The sequence below is a fragment of the Solanum verrucosum genome, unplaced genomic scaffold, assembly GCF_900185275.1.
Source record: "Solanum verrucosum unplaced genomic scaffold, falcon-dt-bn FXZP01000163.1, whole genome shotgun sequence".
Taxonomy (NCBI): Eukaryota; Viridiplantae; Streptophyta; class Magnoliopsida; order Solanales; family Solanaceae; genus Solanum; species Solanum verrucosum.
The window spans coordinates 3,410,556-3,432,159 of record NW_026020379.1 but is presented as its reverse complement, the minus strand read 5'-3'; the positions used below and the strand labels follow the sequence as shown (position 1 = coordinate 3,432,159).

Below are 21,604 nucleotides of genomic sequence, written 5' to 3'. Positions count from 1 at the left end.
CATGTGTGTGTATTGTTTGATCCAGGGTCTACTTTCTTGTATGTGTCCACCTATTTTGCAGTTGGATTTGATATATTCCTGATAGTATATACATGTGTTTATTCATATTTCTAAACCAACGGATAAGTCATTAGTGGTTGTTTGAGTGTATCGTTCCTAACTTGTTTATTTGGCTAGTGTATGTTACTTAGGTTGACTTGATCATTTTGGGGATGGTAGACTTTGATATTATTTTGGGTATGTATTGGCTCTCCCCACGTCATGTTATTCTTCATTGTTATCCTAATACAATAACGTTAGTGATGTTGGGTGTTTTGATAGATGAGTGGATGGGTGCTAGTGGTTCTTACCCTAGCAAAGTTATCTTTTTCATTCTAGTTCAGAGATTGGTTGATAGAGTGTGTTTTTCCTATTTAACCTTTATTCGGGGATACTACTGTTGAGCCAACTCCTATAGATTTTGTTCCCATGGTTCAAGAGATTATAATGTGTTTCCTACTGAACTTCCTGGTGTTCCTCCGGATAGGGACATTGATTTTTCTATTGACTTGGAACTAGTCACTAAGACCATCTCTATTCTCCTTATCGTATAGCTTCAGCAGAGTTAAAGAAATTGAAGGATCAGTTGTAGGACTTGTTGAGTAAGGGGTTCATTTACCCCTAGTGTGTCTCTATGTGGTGTTCCTGTTCTATTTGTGAAAAAGAAAGATGGAGCCATGAGGATGTGTATTAACTACCGACATTTAAGCAAAGTGACAATGAAGAACAAGTATCCTCCTCCTCGTATTGTTGACTTATTTGATCAACTTTAGGGAGGATCTTTGTTTTCTAGGATTGATTTAGGTTTGGCTATCATCAGCTAACGATTAGGGCATCAGATATCCCTAAGATAGGTTTCAAGACTCGATATGGGCACTATGAGTTTCTTATGATGTCATTCGGTTTGACTAACTCCCCAACAACATTCATAGAGTTGATGAATGGGGTGTTCCAACCATATTTGGATTATTTTGTGATAGTGTTCATTGATGTCATCGTGGTGTACTCCAAGCATGAGGAAGACCAAGTTTGATACTTGAGGATTGTGCTTTAGATGTTGAGGGAAGAGAAACTATATGTCAAGTTCTCAAAGTGAAAGTTTTGGCTTAATTCTAATATATTTCTGGAACACATGATGTCCAATAAGGGTATTTAGGTGGATCTAGCCAAGATTTAGATAGTTAGAGGTTGGACCAGTCCCACTATCAATTACTGAGATTCAGAGTTTTGTGGGACTTGCAGGCTATTACAAGCAATTTGTTCAGAGCTTCTCAACTATTGCATCTCTCCTTTTACCAGATTGACTCAATAGAGTGTGAGCTTCTAGTGGTCTTATGAGTGTGACGAGAGCTTCTAAAAGCTCAAGACCTTGTTAACTTCGGCTCTTGTATTGACTTTACCTGAGGAGGGTGTGTACTTTACTATTTATTGTGATTCTTCTGGAGTTAGGTTTGGGGTAGTTATGTCGCAAAAGTGAACGGTGATCTCCTATGTCTCTAGATACTTGAAGACCCGTAATAAGAACTACCCTACTCATGATTTATAGTTGGTTGATGTAATTTTTGTGCTTAAGATGTGGCGGCATTATCTGTATGGGGTACATTATGAGAACATCACTGACCATTAGAGTCGTAAGTACATCTTCGGTCAGAGGGATCTGAACTTGAGGCAGCACAGATATCTTAAGCTACGGATGGACTATGATATCACCATTTTGTATTATCCGAGAAAGGCCAATAAGGTGGTCAATGCTTTAAGTAGGAAAACTTCTAGTATGAGGAGTCTTGCCGCCATCAATGTTCAGGAGAGTCCATTGGCTAGGGTTATTCAGAGGCTTGCCAACAGTTTCGTCCAATTATATTTTTTTTAGGAAAGTGGTGGATTAATTACTTTTATAGAGTCCAGTTTTTCCTTAGTTGAGTAGATCCGTTAGCACCAGTTTGATGATAAGAAGTTATGTCGCATTCGATAAAAAGTGTAAAAAGGTAAGCTATGGAGGTTGTCCTTGTCAGATGGGGTCTTGAGGATTGGAGGGGGGATTTGTGTGCCCAAGATGGGTTACTTAATCAAATTATTTCTTGAGGAGTCCCATTATTCACGATATTCCATTCACCCAAGAGCGACGAATATATATCATGATCTTTGTCAATAATACTGGTGGTGTGGCATGAAGAGGAATATTGAAAATTTTGTGTCCAGATGCTTGACTTTCCAACAGGTCAAGTGTGAGCACCATCGACCTGAAGGTATATTTTAGAGGATGCATATTTCTACTTAGAAGTGGGAGCGGATAAATGGATTTTGTTGTGGGTTTTCCTTCCACCATATGTAGTTATGACTCTATTTGGGTGGTTATATATAGGCTGACCAAGTCAACCAATTTCATCCCAGTTCGGGTGAAATATCTAGTGGAGAGGTTAGCCAAGCATTATATATGTCAGATTGTGCGACTCCATAGAGTTCTTGCTTCTAGTTTCTATGATCGAGGTTCTTTGTTCACTTCCCATTTTTGGAAGGCCTTACAACATGGTTTGGGTACTCTTTTAGCTATAAACATAAATTCTCAACCTCAGATAGATGGTCAGTCCGAGCGGATGATTTAAGTGTTGGAGGATATGCTCCGAGCTTGTGTGCTTGATTTTGGTGCTAGATGGAATCAGAATTTGCCCTTAGTAGAATTTTCCTACAACAACACTTATCACTATAGTATTTACATGGCCCCATTTGAGGCGTTGTATGGGAAACGGTTTAGATCTCCAATTGGTTGATTTGATTCAGCTGATATGGACTATTTAGATATAGACTTTCTTAGAGATACTATGGAGCAAGTGTTTATTTTATCTCAAATAAAAATTAGAATATAATTTCTATATATTATAGGTTATTTATAAAAAATTATTTTTAAAATCATTGAAAGGATTACTTTTGCTTATTTTATTAGTAATAAAACTATAAAATTGAATATACATAAGACTACGCCGCATAGATCCATGAGGCTTACGCTCCGTGTCTCGGGGATTACACCTCCCCCTGTACTGTATAAAATACCTCGCCTCGCGCCCCCGCCTTTTAAAACACTGATATTTCATATAGTTGTCCATCAAGAATTTCATAGAGTGAGCAATGTTCAGAATCGTGTTTCATGGTTCTATCCAGTATGTAAAATGCTTGAGCTTGAAAGAGATTATTGTTTTTATCCAACCATATGTGGAATACTAATGGCAAGTTCTAATTAATGCCTTTCTCTTGGGCTATCTTACATGTGTATGGTTCAGCTTCAAGTTGCATATCATAATGTGGATATAGAAGAACCTGCTCTTGGGATTCTTATAAGTATTCCTTGCAATTATTGTCTCAAGGTATGCATAAATTGTGAACATTTTCAAGGATATGACAATCTATGTTCCATATGTACCACCAATTTTAGTGTTCTACGTGCTTTGGTGGCAGCATACCATATGGCCTTGATTGAGTTCGGTAGCTGGTTGAACCACATTAGTCGGTACATCAGTGCATCCTTGGGATTTCTTCCAGTCTGTGTTTATATATTTCCACCCCCATATTGTAATGTTTAGCAATGCGAGGGTTGATGAGAATGTCACATTTGATAATGTCTTAGTCAAGTGGCTACTGCTATATTCCCTCCAAAGGATTGACCAGGAAGACAAAGAAGACATAATACTTTTTAAAGCAGCTCCTAACATATATCCAAGTCTTAACAAGTTCTCTGCTATGATATCCATATTGTTTTATCTGAACCTTGAGGACAAGGTTCTTATTCAGGATGGGGATATTGTTATGAATCAAGTCGACTTTGTACGGGCTTATGTGTTAGAAGTGGTGAATGGGCTTGATTTAGATGGGATTATTGGGCCGAGTAAAACACTAGAGCATTTTATTTGGGATCCAAGCCCAATTATCAATCAGTTAAGTAAATTTTTTATAAATGACATTTATTAGACTAATATTTTCAAGTTATAGCAGTAGAATAAAACTTTCAAGTTGTAATAATATAAAATTTCAGCTTATAACATTTATTAAAAAAAAATTAAAATAATACTAAAAAATAATAATTTAAATATCATTAAAAAAATGGATAACATTAAGGATAATTAATAATGCCATAAATTTAGGGGATTCAAAACAAAATAGGAATATTTGGTTTCCTTTTTTTACTCAATCAGTTATAATTAAATCAAAAATCAGATTTTATTTTTCCTCAAACGTTTCTCTCTCCCTCTAATTTTTTTCTGTCAATTTGTTTTCCTTTTTTTACTCAATCAGTTAAAATTAATTCAAAAATCAGATTTCTTTTTTTATTCAAACGTTTCTCAGTCCCTCGAAATTTTTTTATGTGATTGTCGTCATTCACGGCTAATTCCAAAATATTCTTGGTTCAAAAATCTTTATTTTGTGGGAATGGACGGATTCTAATCGATATTAATAAAACAAGGTGGTAGATGGGATCCTTCTGGTTAGTATTCATTGCAATTTATTGTTTGTATTTTTATTTTTGCAACTTCAGTAAAAAAAAATTAAGAATAATGAAATTTTCGAATTTTGGTTGTGTATAATAGATTTAAATTGTGATTTTTTTGTATGAACCTTCGTTTGTTTCATATCACAAAATAATTTCTGTGAAAATTGAATAAATGATGTTATGAGTTTTTTGTAAGCTGGTTTTTGTAATTTGTATATTGTAAACACCATGAATGTGGCGATTTTGTATTTATATTTGAATGATTTGATTATATTGTTTCGTGACTGTGTCTGAAATAGTGATGATGTTATTGTTATAAATATATGAAATATGTGTAAAAAAATAAATGTATGAAATGTGTTTTATGGTATGAATTCTGGTAGACTGTTTGGAATGATATTGGTATGAATAAATAATGACGAGTGTGTGTAGATTTGTGTGAGAAGAATGAAGTTGTGGATGAAATTTGTATTATCTTGGTATGAAAGTGAATATAAATACAACATATTTATTATTCCTTTGTATTATGTAAGACTGATTGTTATTTCTTTTAATGAAACAGGGAAATATGTTGATTTTCAGATGGAGGAAATTATCTTTGAATCTTCGAGTCTATATAGTGGTCTAGTAAATGCGATAACATCGCAACTTCGGATAGATGTTAATAATAAGTCAAATTTAAGTATGAAAATGGTATCCAACTGAAGTCCCACTGATTGAAAAAACATGTAATTGATATTTCAACCGAATTAGCCAACCTAAAACTAGTTAATGTTGTATCCAATTGGTATACACTTGGTATCAAACTGATTTTCCACTGAAAAATTTTAAAAAAATAATAATTGAGATTTCAAACGAATTAGTCAACCTAAGACTAGTTAATGTAATTTCTAAATGGTATCCAACTGATATCCCATTGGAAAATAGAAAAAACAAGACATAATTGAGATTTCAACCAAATTAGCTGACATAAAACTACTTATTGTTGTATCCAATTAGTATCTATTTGGTATCCAACTGGTATCCAGTTGAAAAAATAGAAAAACTAAGATGTAATTGAGATTTCAATCAAATTAGCCAACCTAAAACTAGTTAATATTGTATCCAATTAATATCCATCTGGAAAAGTTAAGTATAATCATGTATACAATTGTCCTATAAAAGGAATCTCAGAATATTTTAATTATTACTATGTTTATGAAGTGTTTTTCAAAACTAAAAATCCAATATATATCTGGCTAATATTGATATCCAATTTGTATACACTTGGTATCTGACTTGAAAATTTAAGACAAAGGCTAAAAATAAAAATGTATGAAGTTGGTATCCAACTGATATAAATCTGGGAAGAATAAATTTGATAATGTAAAATAGTGCATAGTATATATTGTTGTAAAAAACTATAGCAAAAATAAATATACATCATCTAAAAATTAAAAAACATGTAATAATTAAAAGTCCAAGCTACAATCAACTATCTCAAATATGTTTTTTGTGGTCTTGATGTAGGATAATTGATAGTATCTGGAGCATGTTCTTTTGCTATGCGTGGTCCACCAAATTTGCTAGCAACAGTTTCAGTTACTTCACTCTCACTAATTGCGCCATCAACATTCCTGCTTCTTCCATACTATCATAGGATTGTGGCGTATCTTTGACGATGGTACTTTGCATCGATATCAATGGGACTCATATCAAAAACTCCATTACTAATATATTCAACAAATAGACATGTGTACATACCACAATCACTGAAAAAACATTGAAAAAAAATCACAAAAATATAGAAATACATATAAATTTCATATTATTTTTTATCCCCATTTCACCAACTTCAATCGTAAAACAATTTAAATACAATTGTGGAAAAGCATATCAGATTTATACAAACTTCATGCCAATGCACAAACATATTAATACAAAAAAAAATCATACCAACTACATAGTATATTAATTTCATGTAAAAAATATACCCAATCAGATCATATACAACTTTACTGTGGTTTGTTTCTTCTTGGGAGTGGTAACGCACTTGTTCGCCGGATTCGCATTCTCGTTGGTCAGCGGCATTTGAGTTAAGATGTTAAAAGATGAAGCCTTAATTTCAACATTAGAAACCCCTTCTAACGAATCCGGGACCTTTCTAAGTGTATGCTGATGTTTTTGATTCTTCAACATGTTTTTTTGTCAACCTAAACTCTTGATTCTTTGTATTGTTTAGAAGATTTGTCGTTCTTTAGAGTGTACAAAGAAGAAGAATGAAGATGATGAGAGAGAGAATGATAATGGTGAGAGAGAAAGATCTACCATTTGAGTAAAGGTTGAACGTGAACAATAAAAGAATTCCTAAAAAGGTATAATATTATGAGTTAAAGGTAAAAAAAATCCCTAAAAAAGTGTAATAGATAATTACCATTGATTCTCTCTTATTAATTTATTATCTCACCTATTAATTAAAATATAATTATAAAAGACTAATTATTTAATGAAGTGGAATTATTTGAATTATAAATAAAAAATGATATGTTATAACTTGCAATTAAAATGTTATAAGTAGTAATATTTTAAAAGTAGATCTAAAACTTGTAATATTACTCCTCATATAGATGTATTGGGTGATTTTTCCATCAGTTAAATAGGAATAGGGGTTAGACAGAAGAGTTATGCTTATAATGAAGAAACTGCCTTTTCCTCTCATCTTCTCTTTAGAGTCTTTAACTTCTCATCATCATTCTTATCTCTATCTTTAGTTACTTGTTATTTCAGTACTTCTCTTTGTAATTCAAGTGTTGTTATTATAATTTGGCTATCAACGATTATATAATGTTTGAGAGTTTGTGTGTGAAAATTCGGGTTTATTTCACTCTTAAAGCCTAGTGAATAGCAAAAAAAATGAACGCATATTACGTTTATCACTAGGCAGTAATTGAAAGCACTTTTTTTTTTCTTCGACTTAAAAACTGGAAAAAGACTATTGCTATTATTATTAAAATAAAGATATCATCTATTTATTTAAAATTTAACCAAACACATTCATTTTCTTTTACAAGTACTATTTTTTTTTTAAAACATAAGCATTTTTATTTTCTAAAAATTTGATCAAGCAAGCTATAACAGATTATCCGAACCGATTGTCCTACCAAGTTTAACTGATTAGCTTGTATGAGCCAAAATTAAATAAGAGAACAAAAAAATTATAAGTGGATATTTATGTGCACTATATAATCTTACAATACAAAGTTATGTATGAATTAACCTTTAACATTCAAACCCATGGATTACTTTTAAAAAACAATATTCTTCTAACGTTTATAAGAAAGCAAGAAAAAAAGAAACAAAATTATATTTAATTATCTGATATTTAAAATATATTGATTTGATTAATTAAAATTTATTTAAGTGAAATTCATTAAAGGATGAAGCACTTCCCAATCATGATCCTATTAGAATAAAATATATGAATCAACTACTAAATCATAACCTTAATGGTATCATTGTTTAACATTTCTTTCAAATTTTTTATTTTGCTTTCACGCATAATTAGAACTTGCGGAAGTTTTTCTTTATAATACTTGCAAATTTTATTTGTTACATTTCATTTAAGTGAATAATTACTAAACTATAACAACCTATATAAAAAGGAAGACTAATTATGCTTCTGTCGTCATATACATTTTTTTTTTCGTCAAATGAACATTTTTAGAGCTAGACATCTCCAATCCTACACTCTATTTTACTCTTCAAATATAGAGTTCTCTATTTTTTCAAACAACCAACTTCAACTCAATTCTCTATTTTACTCTCTAAAAAAGAATATTTTTCTCTCTCTTCAATATTATATTATTATTTCTATTTCATTCTTATTTTCTTATTTCATAATACAAATCCTTTATTTCTTTTTCCCAATAATTACTTTATATAATTTTCATGTGATATTAAATTTTATTTTTAAAATTTTTTTATTTAATATAAATTATATTTTATTCTAAATTTTTTAAATAACATAAATTGCAAGAAAATATTATATAATATACAAATTAATGGACAAATTCAAATAAAAGTGAAATACAATTACATAAACACACAATTTTCGAAATTATTACGTTGCTCCCATAATTGCTCTATTAATGCATTACGGAGTTCAAAATGAGCATTTTTGTCCATTTTTTTTATGTCTTGCTAAAAATTGTTTAAACCGGAGATTTTCATCTATCACAATTTATGTCGTCAGAGTTGGAGCCTCTACAGTATCTTGAATTGGTGCATTAAGATCATGTCCATCCTCAATTATCATGTTGTGCAACATATATAATACATATAGTCATTATATCATGTAGCACTTCCTTTCTCAAAAAATGTGACGGTCCTGCAATAATTGCAAAACTCCAAATGCACGTTTAATATCTTTTCGGCACAATTCTTGTTTCATCGCGAAATATTTCTTCTTTTGGGAATGTGGATCACGAATTGTTTGAACAATTTTTCATCTTATCGTTTTAGTTTGGGAAAATGCATAAGTACCCCCCCAGCCTATGCCCAAAATCCCTGAGACACACCTAACATTTACTAAGGTCCTATTACCCCCCTGAACTTATTTTTTAGTTAATTGTTTACCACTTTTCGGCCTACGTGGCTGAGTCCGTGATTTCACCTATGTTAAGCGCGTGGGTGCAGCTTTTAGACGGCACTGACCAATAAAAATTGGTCATGTGTTAAAATAAACTTGGAAAAAATAAATATTAACTCAATTGTCTTCTTCTTTATTATTGTTCTTCACTACTATACGTACCTGCGCGTTGCGCGGCTATATATTAATTTAAAATTATTTTAATTTAATAAAATATCAAATACTTCAAATATTTTTATATATTGTCCTTTATTACTTTTATGTTGTATTAATAAACTAATATTTTTCATATTAAATATTTAATTTTTTTTCACATGAAATGTAAAATATCATAAGATTAAATGACATGTTAGTATATTTTGAATATTTATTTTTCGAATCCAAAACATTCTTTACATTCTGAAATTTGCGTCAAACTATAATAGAAAAATGATTTAATATAGAGTGGATATAAATAATGTAATAATAATACATGTACTTGCTATATACATTTTCTTATTAATCATTGAAAATAATTAATTAATCAGTTTGTTATATTATTTTTTAAAACATTAATTTAATCTCTTAAACTTTCGCAGAAGAAAATAATAATTTAAATTTTAATCAATGATTAGATGTCGAGGAACTTATCAATTTTTCTAGTATTCTAATATAGTAATTATTGCGTAAATTCCTGTTATGACTATTATAAAATTTATCATAATTTTTAATACTTATTATTTTAATACAACGTGTAATCTTTACTTATTATTTTCTTCCCATTGTTATTTTTGTTTAATTATATTACAAATAATACTAACAACAATTTCTTTTTTTATTAATGTAAAGATAATTTAATATAACATGTAATTTTTACTTACTATTTTCTTCCCAATTTTATTTTTTTAATCATCTATAAATAATAGTTACAACAATTTATATTTTTATTAACGTAAAGATTTTGAGTAATAATTCTTCTTATGTTCTATTAATAATAATGATCGAAATTATTCACTATTAAAGTTTCTACATAATTGATATAAAAATTGAGGTTGCATACAAATAAAAACATGTTTGAACAAACAAAATAATTATATGCACTATTAGAGAGTACCTTCTAGTCTTATAAGTATCCTACAATTATGATAAAGTTGGAAAAGTGTAACTGTCTATAAATAAAATAAAATTATATATATAATATTTACAAAATTTTACAAGCCCAAATTTGAAATAAAATATATAAACATTGAAAGCTATAAACTAACTAAAAATATATTCACAAAGTAGATTATAAGTAATATTTTTTTATCTATAAATAAAATAAAATTATATATATAATATTTACAAAATTTTACAAGCCCAAATTTAAAATAAAATATATAAACATTGAAAACTATAAACTAACTAAAAATATATTAACAAAGTAGATTATAAATAAATTTTTTTATCTATAAATAAAATAAAATTATATATATAATATTTACAAAATTTTACATGCCCAAATTTGAAATAAAATATATAAACATTAAAATCTATAAACTAACTAAAAATATATTAACAAAGTAGATTATAAATAATAGGATAGCTTTTTGAAATTTTGGGAAGTGTAAAAGCTACTTTTTAGAAAGTTGAAAAAATGGGGCCCGGCGCGTGTTGAACAAAGTTTTCAACCTATTTGGTTTATATTTCCACGTAAGCCGAAAGTGGTAAAAAATTAATTAAAAAATAAGTTCGGGGGGGTAATAGGACCTTAGTAAAGGTTAGGTGTGTCTCAGGGATTTTGGGCATAGGCTGAGGGGGTACTTATGCATTTTCCCTTTTAGTTTTGTGTATTCTTTATAGTGAAAATTAATAATAAAATCAAATTATATTATTGACGAAAATTAGAAAAAATTAAAATACTATTAATTTGGGATGATATATATTAAATAATATATTTTTTAAAATATTAATGACATTTAAAAAGAATTATGAATATTAGATATTTAATTAATGACATTATATGTAAAATAATTTGTTAATTAGAAAGTAATAAAAATAATAATAAAATATTCAAAAATAGAGAATGTGAATAGTAGTTCTCCACACCTCTCTAAATATGAAGAATGGAGAGTGATATGGAGGTGGGTTGGAGTACTCATTATTTATTTTACTCTCCAAATATAGAGAATGGACAGTTATGGTCTTAGTAAGCATACAAAAAGAAAATTAATGTTCAATATTGCTTGTAATTATAAAAAGTACATTGAGATACAATTTCTTTTATCATTACAATAGTGAAAATAAACTCATAAATCAAAAGGATAACCTTCTCCCTTTCATAATAATAACCAAAAAAAATACAAAGAAAGACACTTTTTTGTTTTGGTAGTTGAATTAAAAAAAAACAGAAGAATGTGTAAAATGATCAGATGATACGGCGGCACAGGGTAATGCCATCACCAATAGGAAGCATACAAATCTCGACCCTCTGATCTTCTGCTAAGGCTTTGTTAAGTTCCAATACAAAGTCTCTATAATACCTTACGTATTTTCTCATCGGTGCATCAGCTGGTGCAGCCACAGAGCCATTCCATAGGGTGTTGTCGTACCCAATCAAACCACCAACTTTCACTAATTCTATAATCCTTTTGTGATAGTTGATGTAGTTGTCCTTGTCAGCATCCACAAATATGAAATCATATGTGCCATGATTGTTTTTCTGAAATAATTTAACGACAAAGTTCATAATTAATTACGAGTGATTATTTTTACGAGGAAGGTTAAGGTTGGATGAAATGAAACTCACATCTTCAAGTAATTGATCAAGAAGAGGCAAAGCAGGGCCTTCTCTAAAATCAATCTTGTGTGACACACCGGCCTTTTCGATTATGGGAAGGCCAATTTCGTAATTTTCTCGGTTAATGTCCATTGCCAATATCTGCAAAAATATATAAATAAATGGTTCACGGAGTTATATGCATATGCCTTGGAGAGACTAATTAAATAGTAGTACATAGAACTATAGAAGAAACAAAACCAAGGGATAAGAAAAAAAAGAATATTTTGCTATATTGTTTGAAGGGTACTCTAAAATGCCCCTTAACTATTTAAACGGTATAAAATTATTTTTCATCTATCTTTCGGTTTTCAAATATCTTTGATATCAATATTTTGGCTCAAAATTATTCAGATTAATTATATAAGCTCATATATTAAGTAATTTAAAATTATTTTAACAAAGAAGAACCTAAAATACTCTTAAACTATTTGACTTGGTACATTATTGTCTTCCATCTACCTTATGCTATGAGTGTGGACGTTAGAAATAAGGGTATTTTAAGTCAAAAGATTATGTCAAGAATATTTGAGGACCGAAACATGGACGAAAGATACTTTTGTACCAATTCAAATAGTAAAAGGACATATTTGACCCTTCTCCATTAAGGTATATATTGTAGTTGTTGTATTATCATAAGTGGTATATGTCTAAGTTTTAAAAAATAATTTAATTTATTTAGTAAATTATTAGTAGTTAAGTATTCATATTATAAATCATATGAGATATCAACTCTAATATAATATTCTGACCCTACTCCCACCTTATAAGATTATAAATGAAAAAAATATAGCATTTAAAATTATATAACAACTACAATGTTCAGTAGAAACTTTTTTTTATTCATATTTGGGACAATTATGGTGGAGTTATCTAATCTGCTAGTGGAAAAAAAACTAATCGATCTATCATATCATATTACTCTCTCCGTTTCATTTTATATGTTTAGTTAACTTAACATAAAATTTAATTTAGAAAATTATTTTATTAAAATAAAAAAATATATATTTTAAAGTTAAATTGTTACGTACCTTTCCGTCTTCGGGGATAGCAAGGGCGGTAGCAAGAAGGGAGTAGCCAGTGTATACTCCAATCTCCATGGTGTTTTTTGCATTTATCAATTTTAACAACATGTTCAAGAACTGACCTTCATCTGCTGATGTTGTCATTAGATTCCTGTTAATTTCAAACATATATAGATTATTAATTAATTAATTCACTCGAAAAAAATAACAATGTATAATTGTATCGTAATTAGGTATGAAATTTAATTAATTACTCACCATGGATGCTTAGCAGTCACCTCCCTAAGTTCTTTCATGGATTCTGGCTCTCTGGGATATACGCTGGTCTCAAGTATATACTATATATAATACAAACGAAGCGATCATTAGTTAGAGGCGAATTTAAGATTTCATGTTTGGATAGAAAGTATATTGTTGTATATGCTATTCTTTTGTAATAACCAAACTTAATATAGTCTGTTTGTCTTTAATTTATGTGATATTTTTCGCTTATCGGCTTGAGAGTTTTAGCAATTTGATTTATGGATTTTCAGTTTATGGGAGTAGTATAATCGTAATAAATGAGAAAATCACCCGTTTGATTTAACAAATTACATTTGAAACTAAATTGATTAGATCAACTCATCAGTATGGTAAAATCAAAATTTAGATAATTAAAACTATTATAAAATGCAATTTTTCTTATGTCAATAAATATTATGGAAAATACATTCTAAAATAGTGATCAAAATTTAGATATATAATTTAAATCTAAAAAAAGAAAAGTAACACATAAATTGAAACAGGAGAAGTCTAAATATAAGAACTTAAAGAGCTTTTCGATATAGTTAGGAATTTGGTTAAGAATATGAGCATGATTCAATATATAGTAGTATAAACTTTTTGATAAAAGAATATTCAATTGATCAACCTTCGATGTACGATCAGTTATACCTGATAAAGAGCATCACTTTGCAAAAGGCTCTTGTGGCCAACCTCTTGGTGTTTGATTTCTTGTACTTCACCATTCTTCTCAGCCATTTCTTTGATTATTATTTTTCTGGTTTATTGTGAAAGGATTTTCTATTAGTTTTTGAGTTGAGAAACTATGGAATATATGAACCTATATATGGACAAAATGAGACCGGTTCATTCCAGTACTTTGTAGTTATCGTGTATGCATGGACCGGCCGTCAACCGGGTTTATGGTTGGCGAGTTTTGTCATTGCTTGATGGGTCCCACTGAGTAGTTAAGGATGACTTTCAGCCGTTAGATTACTTCATTCAACGGCTTGATTTGTTTCAAAGACTAGGTAAAAGAAACCAGCAAAGGACCTTCATTAGAAATACTTAGTCGTGTATAAGTGTCGTCGATATCCCAATATTTTATTAAGACAACTTCATATCGGTTTCAAAAAGATTAATTTAGTTTATTTTGACACAAAATTTAAGAAAAGAGAATATATAATTATCTCATTAGAAGACACTTTAATTTTGCGAGGGTCCTATGACCCCTTGCTTTTATTCAAAATGAAATAAGTAACACATTTTGATATATTTTTTTCGAGATTCAAACAAGTCTATTTTTTATCATAAATTTTTTGTATATCTTTTAAATATTTTAAATTGTCAACTATTGTGACTTATAATATTTTTTATGTATTTACAAATAGATAAATTTCATTTCAAAAAAATTGAAGATTCCATATGCAAATTTCCAATCAAACTTAGACTATTTGATTCTCGAAAAACAAAAATTTCACATAAATTAAGACAGATGGAGTACTACTTTCTCTATTCTAATTTATATGACTCATTTTTATTTTTAGTCAATCTAATAACACATTTTTATATTTAGTAATGATTTAACTCTAAAATATCAATTATACCTTTAAAGAAATAATTTATATTTACACAAATTATTTATCACTTATTCAGACCACAAATTCGAAAAAAAATTATTTCTTAAACTTCGTATAAAGTTAAACTACATCATATAAAATAGAACGGAGGGAGAAGAAATATTATATCTGACAAATACCTCAAGATCATGGTTGGTGAGTGGGGCAAAGCAATAATATTTATATTGGCATGCCTTTTGAAGTAGGAGGTGCACCCAAAAAGAGAGTTTGTGGGTAGGATGGTTGATCATTGTCAAAGTTGGTGAGAGGTTGGTGCAAAGAATTTGGATCCCATATCTTTTTTTTGGTAAGAATAATTGAATAAATAAAAAAAAAGAAACATTTTTTTTGGAAACAAATAAATTAATTAACATGCCTATTAGTTGGTAAAATAGTTATCTTCCCCTTTCTTTTATTCATGTTTTCTCTACGATGGAAATCTTAAGGAGAAAGGACTCGACATTTTTGTTTTATTTTTTTATTTGTTTTAATTATTTTTGGGGTCAAAACTTAAAACCATCTATACCTAAAATGTTTGAGTCTCGGAATTAATTATTCCTTTTATTATTTTTTCTTGGGAAGAAAAGGCATAAATTGGTATAATCCTTGATGATATTTTTTCTTTTGTTTTAATTTATATGACTTAATTATTAATTTTTTTTATGTCTTCTTAAAAAGAATATCATTTCTTATAGTATTAAGTAAGTAATTCCTTGTGTGAATGTGTGACATGTTATTTAAGATTACAAGTTTAGAAAATTAAGAAGTTTATATATACATATATTAACATGTAAAGTAAGATCATAAAATTCAAAAACTTTCTTTTTTATAACTTTCTTATAATTGATGTCTAAAATATTTTAATTATGACTTTTGACTTATGAGTCATCAGCTCAAGATTTGTGTCCATAATTCTAATTTTCATTGATGAAAATTTATAATACAAAGTTAGGAAAATGTCACCAAATATATGATTTCTACAAAGTAGATATGATATAGGTGTGTGCTTGTCTCTTTCTTCTTCTTGTTTTTTTGTTTGCTAACCAAATGTTTGTCTTTTTTTCGATAGCATTTACGTTGTGTGTGGACCGTAAGCAATACTTATCCAAAGACTAATTTATAAAGTTTGTGTTGTGTACGGACATAATAATATTAATTTATTTTTAAAATAATATCTAAAATATATGATTTTAGTTTTAAAATATACTTTTTTTTAAAATTACTTTAAATGTTATTTTTAAGTATTATATTTTTATGTCTAAATACTTACTAAATCTTAAATCATAAGTAGACATGTTAGAGAAATTTCTTTTTATTGATTTATTTTAGATATTTGTTTACGTGAAGTTTAGTCGGTAGTAGTTATTATTATATTCCTTTTTTGTCATTATATTTTATAGTTTTTATTTTTCTAACTAAAAATGCATGTCATCCTATTTTAATTTAAGTTAAATAGCCATAAATATTTGACCATAAGCAATACTTATCTAGAGAATTTAAGCAAATTATTTTGAACTAAGAAACATATCCGCGATGCATTAATCAATTTAGAAAAGATTTTTTAAAATACATTTTTTGTCAAATAAATATGATAAAACTTTTGATGTTTATGCATAAAAAAATAATTATAAATATTCATGAAATCTTTATTATATAAGTTTTTTATTAAAATTAAAGTTAGGTGAACAATACTTTTTTTATTATTATATCTTCTTTGTAAAATAAAAATATATAAAAAGATTTTTAAAAAAATAAAATTTGTGTATGTGATTCTAATTATAGTAGGTTTGTTTCTTTCATTAGATAGTATGAAATATCTGTTTTCCGAAAATTTCCTTCATTAAGAATAAAATAATACTAAACATATAAAGAAAAAAGAAATATAAGTAGAAACATTACTACTCAATAGGATTGCTCCTCTTCAATTGGACAGTTAAAAGATATCTACTACAAATTCTTTTGATTATAAGATTATTTAAAACAATATTTTTCCTTTATTTAATTGTAAGTATTTATAAACTCTTCTTAGTTATTATTCTATGACCAAAATTAAGTCAACTAATATTGTTTTTTTCTAAGCTTATTTTTCAAAGTTAAATAAGATTAGATTAATTTGATATTTTAAAATTAAAATTTAGGTATTCAAAAACTATATGAAAAGTAGGGATAATAAATTACAATTTTATTCATGTATCGTGTATCAATATGATTAAGAAAATATATAATAATTAAATTTTGATTGAAATGTATATCATTTGACTCTTTAAAAGGAATAATATTAAATAGAGAGAAAAAGATTCAAAAAAGTGACAAATTAAATAAGAATAAATAGAAATATGATATGATCTCGTTACAAATTTAGCTAAGATATAATATATTAATGGATGAAATCTTCATGTATTTATGCATACAAATTTAAATATTTTCTCAAATTAGTTCCAAAACTTTGCATATCACCTATTTCATAATTAATTAAGTTCATAGATTAGATTTTTTTTAAAAAAAACTGATTGTCAATTACAAGCTTTTCTAATTTTTGAATGTAAATATTCTAACATTAAAAAAATATTTGTTAATATAGCCCATATCATATAAAAAACACTATCACTTTATGTATAGATTACAAAGTAAAATAAAAAAATTAAATCGAACTTTGTAAAATTTTAAATTATGAAATATTTATCATTTACTAATTTATAATGTGTAAAAGTTAAAAATATATTGATGAAGATCCATGTCACAAAATTTTACCTCAATTTGTCCTGCAAGAAATTTTTTTAGCCAAAAGTAATGCATCCCTTCTCTAATTGCTTTCAGAATCTTCTTGGCCACTTCCTCTTTACGTTTCTCAAAATTATATTTTAAAATTCTCATACTATTTCAACATTTATATGAATTGAAATAATATAATTAATTCAAATTATAGAAGAAAAATATTGAACATTCTAAGTGTAATTTGTAAAAATACACATTTCTCAATGAAACAAATTTCTATTATATTTATGAAAAATTAGATCATTTCAATGATGAAACTTTTAAAATAAATAAAAGTATGATAATTCACAAGGAGACTATAATTAGTTGGAAGACATATATTAACAAATAATCTTTCTTGACTTGTACTTCGGAAGAATCAGTGGTGAGCTCAATTAATTTTAAAATCTCTTGATTTTTTTTCACTTGTGTATCTCGCGAGGTGAGGACCTAGTCATCCTTTAATCTTCGTTTATTTGCTTCAAAAGGAGCAAATATCACATCTTTTTGTTATCATGTATTCACGCTCATTCGATACATTTTCTGCACATAAAATTCATAATAAACTCAAAACACTCAAAAAAATTATGCATAAAATATAAGACAATAATGTAATATTAATATATACTTTTAGCCGAATATCATTCCACAAGGAATGACCTCTTGTTTCTCAAAGGAACAATAAGTAAAAGAAATTTCATAGTTGTAGAGAAAATATTCTTAGGAAAATAGTGAGGATGAACAAAGTTTAAATAGCTATTAGAAATTAAATATAATCATTAATGTTGCAATTATAAAAAAAAATACAAAAAATAACTGAAACGTTTGCAAGTTGTAGAGAGAATATACTTAGGAAAATAGAGAAGATGAACATAGATTAAATTTCTTTTAGAAATTAAATACAATTATTAATGTTGCAATTATTATTAAAAAAAAATAGTGAAACGTTTGCAATTTGTGCTAATTTGTACTCTCGCCATCTAACAATATTTGTCCACTATACTAAAAATAGATGTCCAATAATACTTGTCCACTTAATGAAATCCATGGATAATTTTACACTTAGTTCCTAATTTACCTTTATCATTAATTATAGTCATTTCCCTATTACATTTTCAAGACATTATATTAATTATATTCAAAGGGTGATATAGTAAAATTACCCTTCTATTTATAGTATCTTAAGGGTGTGTCAAGTCAATAGTGGACAACTATTGTTGGACAGAGGGAGTAGTCAATAAGTTATTTTTGCATCATTATGTACTTAGCAGTTATATTTGGAAGGAAAAGTTAAATGTAATAAATGGTAATAAAAGGAAAGAGTGTAGTAATTTTTAAAAAGTTATTATCAAAAAATGAAACAAAAAAATAAAAATTTTGAGAAATAACATAAATAGTAATACTGGCCAATGAGTTGTGCCATATCAGCGTGCTTAGTTTCAGCTTTATATGGATATATAGATTTATATTTCTCCATCACATTATAAGGTAATTAAAGTAATGGTTTGGGCCTAAGTTTTGTTCATTTCTAAAAAAGATGTATTCTCTATATCTATTATTTTTTTAAAAATCTCATGTACTTTTAAATTTGTAAGAACTCTCACTTGGATCAGGAATCATTTTTCAATTTATTGATTTATCATGACCAGATTTTCATGGACTCTAATTTTTCTTTTATCGATCACTTTTAACCATTCATCCTTTTTAGGGTTTGATAAAGCCCCAGTCGCATAATTAGGTTCATCTAGTTCTATGGGAGATACCAAGAAAATATAATTTACAATCTCATAAGATCGTTTAGGTACACCTTTTTGTGTACTCTTATGTAATTGACGTCTCACGTTCATCTATTTCACCCTTTTTGAGAAAATAATTTTTCAAAAATCTGACATCTCGTGATACAATTTCAGTTATACTTTCATACTCAAGTTATTCAATGAACACATACCCTTTGGAGTGTTCAGAGTACCTTATAAAGATACATTTCTTTCCTATTGGACTTAGTTTACCAAATTCACCAAAACGATCTTTAATATATGCAGCATAACCCCAAGGTCATAGATCATTCAGGTTTGTTTTATGACCAGTTCAAAGTTATAAGGATTGGACGATACTGATTCATAGGGCAGTTTATTCAATATGTAGGCCACAACCAATAATGCATCTCTCCATAAAGAGATAGACAAATTTGTTTGCACCATCATTGACCTTGTCATGTCCAACTATGTTCTATTCCTTCATTCAGCTACGTCTTTTTGTTAGGGTGTGTAAGGAGTAGTTAACTGTCTGATAATGTCCTTTTTAGTACACAATTCTTCAAATTGTTTTGACAAACATTCACGTCCTCCACAGGTTTTTAAAGACTTTATACATTTATCTTATTGATTTTCAACTTCATTCGTATATCTTTTAAAGCACGCAAGTGCTTCAAATTTACGAGAAATCAAATAGACATAACCAAAGCGCATGAAATCATCAATAAATATAATGAAGTATGTAGCACCAGACTTTACCCTTACATTCATTGGACTACAAACATCAGAATGAATTAATTGAAGCGGGAGCTCGACTCTTTTAGCCTTCTCAAATGATTTACGTGTAATATTTGTAGCAAAACAATTTTCACAAGTTGGCATATCAATTTTGGTGAAAGAACCTAAATGATCTTCCTTTGCCAACTTATTCATTCGATATTGCCCTATGTGACCTAATCTTGCATGTCATGTAATAACATCAATATCATTGTTACTTGAATAACATGCCGTTACACAACGGTCAACATAATAGTCATAAATTGAAGGATTACAATCTAAAATATCAAAACAATCAAAACTAAGTTCAAAACAATATAAAATATTATTGAGAGCTATTTTAACATCATTGTGACTAGCAAAACAAATTAAAACTAACGTCTAAAAGAACAGACACGAATACTAAATTTCGTTGAATCTCTGAAGCATATAGGACGTCATGCAACAATAAAGAACGGCCTTTTATATATATATATATATATATATATATATATATATATATATATATATATATATATATATATATATGTGATGTTGTTTTTTTCAAGATATGTAATGTGTGCATGTTAACTGCTTGTAGTATTTTTGTGTAATGCATGTGGGTAAAACTAAAAGGCATTGAAACTTATTTCATGTTGATAATCTCATGCAATGAACTTGTTTATTTACTTGTGGTTTCAGGTTAGTTGTTCATTGTGATTGTCCATGTTGCTTGTGATTGATGGTTGGCTCGAATACCACACCGATACGAAATACTAATGATTAACTCGGATACCATATTGAAATCGAATACTAATGGTTGACTCAAATACCACACATGATATGTACCAATAATGGTTGGCTCAGATACCACACTGGTACACTAATAGTTTGTGCGGATTTCACAAGAGAATCCGGTTTACTTCTTCGTGACGTTATTTTACTTGTTGGTTCAATAAGTAGACTAGATCTCTTTATTATGTTATATTTATCGCATGTTGATCCCTGAGTGGCCGATTGGTGTATTTAATGATGGGATCGATGGTTCTCATGTAGACTTGGATTGCATATTAAACACGGGAGACTATCTCTTAGAGGATTTTTGGGTGGTCCAAGTTACTTAAAAGGTGAGTTTAGGCTCAGGTATGGATTTGTTTGTAATCATGTGAGACATATTTCATGTTTGGTTAGATCAGGTTGATGACCAAGATTGTTGGTCTTATAAATTGATTTATGTGGATTGTGTGTCTGTTAAGGTGGTCGAAGATATATTTGATCAATTAGGTAGGCTTGGGAAGCCTTAGGATGACATAAAAGGTAGGTTTGGAAAGCCTTAAAGTGGTAAGAGTGTCGAATGTTTAATGGTGAAGTTGGAAGCTGAATGAGATAGAAAACTGGGATCAAAGTGTACTAGTTTATGGGCATAATACTTGAAATGGTAAAAGTGTGTAGATAAAGACTTAGGGTGGTATATCATTCACATTGTATGTTT

The 21,604-nt window shown here is 28.5% G+C and overlaps 1 protein-coding gene across 1 annotated transcript; it reads right to left on the bottom strand.

The window, feature by feature from the left end:
* Nucleotides 1-11,503: 11,503 nt before the first annotated feature.
* Nucleotides 11,504-14,047, bottom strand: LOC125838983 (caffeoyl-CoA O-methyltransferase 5). Its single transcript, XM_049517985.1, has 5 exons — nucleotides 13,902-14,047; nucleotides 13,227-13,306; nucleotides 12,975-13,119; nucleotides 11,914-12,045; nucleotides 11,504-11,826 (listed from the first exon to the last, which is right to left on the bottom strand). Exons 1-5 carry the CDS (start codon nucleotides 13,986-13,988, stop codon nucleotides 11,533-11,535), a joined length of 738 nt encoding a protein of 245 aa, XP_049373942.1. The 5' UTR covers nucleotides 13,989-14,047; the 3' UTR covers nucleotides 11,504-11,532.
* Nucleotides 14,048-21,604: the final 7,557 nt, after the last annotated feature.

What these genes read in the sequence shown, in the direction of transcription:
- LOC125838983 (XM_049517985.1), bottom strand. Translation starts at nt 13,988, where the DNA reads ATGGCTGAGAAGAATGGTGAAGTACAAGAAATCAAACACCAAGAGGTT. An exon ending in AAAGTGATGCTCTTTATCAG is followed by an intron (nt 13,307 to 13,901) that starts GTATAACTGATC and finishes TATTATATATAG; the next exon opens with TATATACTTGAGACCAGCGT. An exon ending in GTGACTGCTAAGCATCCATG is followed by an intron (nt 13,120 to 13,226) that starts GTGAGTAATTAA and finishes TGAAATTAACAG; the next exon opens with GAATCTAATGACAACATCAG.